At 39.9% G+C, this 6,000-nt stretch overlaps 1 protein-coding gene across 2 annotated transcripts in view; it reads left to right on the forward strand.

Moving 5' to 3' along the window:
* Positions 1-6,000, forward strand: part of clybl (citrate lyase beta like) — a 70,162-nt gene that overhangs the window by 54,104 nt on the left and 10,058 nt on the right. For both annotated transcript variants that reach the window (XM_082175145.1, XM_082175146.1), the window contains one exon: positions 1,428-1,616. In XM_082175145.1, the coding sequence (XP_082031271.1) occupies positions 1,428-1,616 (189 nt within the window). The remainder of the gene's footprint in view (positions 1-1,427; positions 1,617-6,000) is intronic.

The following is a 6,000-nucleotide window of genomic DNA, read 5'->3' on the forward strand; positions in this document are numbered from 1 at the left end:
TTACCAGTTCAAAAGGCTGAGTTTTACGGTCATGCAGGCTCATCTAAAAAGGGGGTTACAGATCTAGACTAGAGATTGATTATCTTTGCCCTTTTTTTTATAACCAACATGTATAATGGTTATTTTTGTTTAAGTGTCTTGTAACTGATATGCAGAACCAAATGTTTGTTATTTTTCTTTTTGTGTTTTTTGACACCATAACACCTGGATGATTATTAGACTAAAACAATAAAAAACCTTGTGAGATTAATTCATTTTATTATTATTTATTAAAATAATAATAATAATAATAATAACTGTTATTGTTGTTGTTGTTGTTATTATTATTTAATTATACTAATATTTATTATTATCATTGAATTAATTCCTTTTAATTCATAATCTTGATATAAATGCTATGTATTTGGGCGTTATGGTCTAGGCTAAAGTTCAACAGTTTTTGGGTAGAGGTGACCCTAGTTGTGTGGACGGTGTGAGGATGACCTAGCCTAAGGAGTTTCTTATTCAAGTTAAATGAACCCTTGAGCTAACCCCCCTCCCCTCTTTCTCTTGACGTTTCTCATCCCTCCTCTGATCTAACCTGACAACTCCTGAGCTACTGTTTCCTCCTCCTGTTTAACTGAGACCACATTTCCCTTTGGACGGAGTGCTGTTTTCCGACCAATGGAAACTTCATCTTTTTGGACCTTTCCCTCCCACCTACATTCAGTCTCTTGAGCTGCATCTGGTTTGAATCTCCTGGCGTGTGCTGCTGTGTCACAGTTAGGCCCTGGAACTTGGCTTTAACTTTGATTCTTCCTCCCTCCACTTCCATTGGTCATGTGTCTGTGGTGTTTGTGTGGAAGACTTGTGTGCAGGGCTTTTCATTTTATGGCCTTTGGTGGATCAGCTGTAGTGAGGTTGATCCCTCTCACTAGATCTTTTTCCGCACCGTAATCCCAGGCGCCAACCGCCACTTCCCCGTAAATTCACACAACATCCGCTCGTCCAAACTGATGCATCTTTATCTTTTTAAAAGTGCTCCAATGGCCATTTTTATTGCTTGTAGCTTTTCATACGTGACATATTTCCTCCCGTTTATCAGGTAAACACAAATCATAGTCATCCAGTAGCACAAAAGCAAACAATAAACCTGCCTAACCTACTTTCAATCATTTTTTTGCAGGTTTGATACCCACAAGCCTGTGTTCTTTGTCAAATAGAGAGTCTGAATTGGGTAACATAACCATTCAGTGTTTATTTGCAATCATATTGTGTGTTTATTACATCACTGAATAGTGACCCAGCTGAGCATAAACAGTTGGGTCACCCTTTCATTTTGTGGTCCAGCCTGCATTGAGAAATGTCATGCTGTATTATCTGCTGTGGTGAAATAAGCACTTTTTGACACAATGGCACAAGTGATTTCTTTTTTCCTTTTTTCACAGGAGGAAGCTCGGAAAACCATCCCAAAGATGCTGGCTGATCTAGATCTGGGGCGTACGGAGAAGTGTGTGCGGTTGAACTCTGTGTCTAGCGGCCTGGCCGAAGCCGACATGGAGGTTATTCTACAGGCGGACGTGCTGCCCACAGCTCTCATGCTGCCAAAGGTGGAGAACACAGGAGAGGTGCAGTGGGTGAGTGAATCATGACTCTTTAAGCACTTTAAACAAAGAGTTGACCTGAAAAAGCACTCTGTCAATATTTATACGCTTTCTGTGGAATACAAAAGAATACATGGAAATTATACAGTGCAGTGGCCAAAAAATATTTTAAAAGCACCATAAAAGAAGGTCATACAACCCATGTCTTATTTTTCAAGTCTAGCTTAACCATGGCAGCTTTGTGTGAGGAACGGAGCAACATTTTAGTCAATATTTTCTGAAAATCATACATTTTCCATATACTGTTCACTACTGTTCAAAAGTGTGGGGTCATATATAAAATATTTTATTCAGCAAGGATGCATTAAATCAAAAGTGTCAGAAAATACATTTATTATGCTACAATAATAAGAAATGTTTCTTGAGCAAGACTGATGCTGAAAATTCACCTTTGCCATACACAATACAATATATTAAAATAGAAAACGGTTATTTTAAATTGAAATAATATCTCATAATGTTACTGTTTTTACTGTATTTTTTATCAATTAAATGCAGCCTTGGTGAGCATAAGAGACTTCTTTCAAAAACATTTAAATAAATCTTACAGACCCCAAACTTTTGAAAGCAAATGTGTTTTTTTGTTTGTTTTTTTATCAGTACATTTAGCAAACATTGAATTGTACATTGAGGACTCATATGTTTCCATATAATTATGGTTAGATTATAGTTCATGTGACATTCATGATCATTGTATCCCACAAATTGAAGACTATGAGCTGCTTAATGTGAAAAATGAGAAACTAAAAATACCTCTAATGTGCTCTTGCATTTTCCATCATTTGTATAGAACACAACACTCTCTGAACTCGCAGGGTAAGAAGAAACCACAGGTCTTTTCAAAGCAATAATAACAATCTTTTCTATTAGGCTGTACAGAGGACTTGATCTCTGTAGTCAGGCCCGGGGAGAAATGGGGCTGTATATCTTGGCATCAGCTCAAGAAAGCCATGACATTTTAAAACTAGCTTCACAAGACAGATGTCACAAAATACTTCTTTCCCCTGGAAGCACAGGGCCTCTTCAATAAACCTACCATGAAGCTGGCAATGTTGAGCTTTGATGTTTAATGCAAAAATATTCTAAAATCAAAGCTGGTGGACACTTAAGCCACTCGTAGATTTAATTATTATAGAGATGGCCGGTCAGTCAGTCAGTGACACTAGCAAATAGATCTTAAAGCTAGCAGACATGGTCTAAAAGCCACAAAACACTCATTCCTCCTGATCACCTCCATGTGTGAGTTGCAGGAGGTGTTGAGGATTCTTCAAGACGTTTGTTCGTCCATCAAAGCAGGGCTTCCTCTGGTAGTCGGCCCCAGGAGGCCCCCAGCACAGCCAATACACCAGCCCCCAAATCCCTCCAGCTCATTTCCCCCAACCAGCCAACCCAGCCCAAATCTGCAGTATTCAGCTACTCTGCATGAGCACTGAAAAGACCTGAAAGAAGCCACAATGTCTTAACTAGGTAGATGAAGGGAGGGAGGGAGGCTGAGAGATGGAGGGGGCCCCTAGTCTGTTGCTCACAGTTAGTTTAGGCTTGAAGCAGGAAGTTTTTAACTAGTGGTTTTAATTAGTGCTCATATATTTCCCGGGCCGCTCTTTTTCTTCCCCTTTTAATTGCTGACAGGTGCTCATATTTCTCTCTCTCATTCTTGTTCACTGCCATTTTGTCTATTGCTGAAAAATATTTGCCGTCCATAGAGTAGTTCATAAACAACATCTTAAATGAATAACCCTTATACGTGTGTGTGTGTGTGTGTGTGTGTGTGTGTGTGTGTGTGTGTGTGTGTGTGTGTGTGTGTGTGTGTGTGTGTGTGTGCGTCCGTGCGTGCGTGCGTATATATATATATATATATATATATATATATATATATCATTTATTAATATACATTACACACACGCACATACATATATACTTACTGCAACTCGGTAATATTCCAATTATATTATTATCTTACTATCATTGTTACATACAGTTGGTATCGGGTATCCTCCTCTCTCAGCCACATGTAAAATAACCCCATTTTCAGAGTTTTGTCCAAGTAAAATTACCTACGCTATCTGCTATTCACTACCCACTAAGCCACTCGAAAATCAATACAACCCCTACACATATGTCACATTGAGTAATACAGTGTGTGTGAATGCATTAAAAAAGTGCACACATATGTGGTGGGGGTTAGAACATGCTCTCCACATGCTTTGCACACGGTCGAGCTCATAGCCGCAGCAGGATATGGGAGATTGTGAGCGGAGAGGAAGTCATGTAGCACTGACCTGACATGGGCCCATTGCTTTGAAAGTGGCGTGAGACAAACATGAAAGGAGAGGATGTTTCCATCTTTCTCTTTCTCTCCCTTTTGTTGTGTCTCACAGATCTGAAGAGTTTAGATACATTATCATACTTGGTTATATAGAGTCCTTACCAAAATTGACCACGGTTGGTCACTGTAGTTTTTGTAAAAAATTGTTTAAAAAAACATAGTTACTACAGTTTTTGTTGCCACAAATTATTTTTGTGGTATCTTGGTATTAGTGAAAATTATCCTCCAAAAAAACTAAACTGTTTAATATGCAGACACCATGCAAGTCATTTGTAGGTTAATTCCTCTTAAAAGGACAGTGGTTCTGTGCTGTTATTGGTCTGTTTGTTTGTGCTGTCTGAGTCTGACACAGCAACATTGATTCAACCAATGGCATGAGTTAGGGGGCAGGACTACCTGTTTGACCAATCAATGGCAGGCAAACATTTTTCATTACATTTTCAACAACTGATTATTTTTGAAATTCTATTTGATTTAAACATTTAAATTATTATTATTATTATTATTATTACTTTATTTTAGGCATACATTAGTAACAATAACTGCAGAAACTATGGTTGCTTTTGTGAGGGAAATCTGGATGCACAGCTACTTTCGCAAGTTAAAGAAATTAACCACATGCTGAATAAATTATTTTAAACCGCAGCATTTTGATGCCTTTTACAAAATTTATTGTTTTTAGTTTGAGTAATCCAGTGATTTTGTAACATGTTTTACTCTGGAATGAAGAGGGAGCTTAATAATGGTACTTTTTTCTGTTTATTTTTTAATAAAATAATCGTCGGCTATTAAATTAGCATTAAATCTCTCTTTTTCCCTTATGTATGTGTTTGTGTCTTTTGATGAGCAGTCAGTGAGTGTCTAATCCAACACACATCACAAAGTCGTACCACTACAAGCCTGATTATCTCTCTCTCCTCCTCTTCTTCTCGTCCCGGCGGCCGACCGACCCTAAATCCCTCTGTTGTTTATTTTCTTCCCCTTTTTAACGTAGATGAGCAGAGGAGCCTCCAGACTGATTTGTTGCTAAAAGATGGACTTACTTGTTTCCTTTTGTGTGAAAATCTTCTACTCTCCCTTTCTATCCTCTCTCTCTGTGCTTGTTTGACTGACAAGGCTTATTGGACTATAACAGGCGTAACTCTCCCCCCCTCCTCCTTTTGTCCACAGACAATTCTCCCACAGATTCGGAGCTGTGTGCATTCTTTGGCCGCCACACTACTGAGTCCTGAAAGGAACCAGCTCGAGTCCCGTCCCTCCCCGTCCGCTCCTAATTCTCCCCCCTCCACCACCACCACCACACGGTGAAATGAGCACTTCAGCAGGCCGGAAACATTTAATCTGGCCCTCTTTTGAAGAGAATTAATTGAAACTTATCCACTTGCCGCCTTTTTCGCTCTAGCGGCTCCCTCGCCCCAAAATCCCTGCCTCGTTTCCATCCGGATCATGGTGGATGGGGCCGCCGTGGCACTTGTCGTCGAGAAGTGTGGGTTTTCACAAGCGGCCTATAGCGACCGGAAAAGCTTGTCACCTGAGAGTGGTATTAGCGTTTGCACAAGTGCGGTTCAATGCTCAGACTGTGTAAATATTGAAAGGGCTGACCGTTCCCATTACTTCAGTGTAGTAAAAGCACACCTGTAATTTGTTGTCACTCATCGACTTCCTAATGGCACCTCGTGACGGGACCGAGCTTTTCGTTTGATTGAGGGCTATAAATGCTTAATTTCTCTGCCAAGTGGCTATAATTTTGCGCAAAAATACGGAGCCGTCGGAGAGGGCAGTGTGGCGTCTGATAAAAGAAACAGTGAGGAAATGGAAGGGCCGCCAAACAAGCCCTACCCTCTCCCTCCCTTTTCTCTGTTCGAGGGGAATATTATGCTAAGCCGTTGGCGTTTTTATGTTGCCATAGCAGCATTACTCCTGCAGGGTTGTGACCTCAGATGATTACAGTACAAAGCTTATTGGGTCTTGAAAACCCCTTTGAAGATGAAAAGTCTTTGATGGTTTATATTTATGCAAATCTCTCAGATA

The sequence above is a fragment of the Leuciscus leuciscus genome (assembly GCF_965113295.1).
Source record: "Leuciscus leuciscus genome assembly, chromosome: 7".
NCBI classification, from domain to species: Eukaryota; Metazoa; Chordata; class Actinopteri; order Cypriniformes; family Leuciscidae; genus Leuciscus; species Leuciscus leuciscus.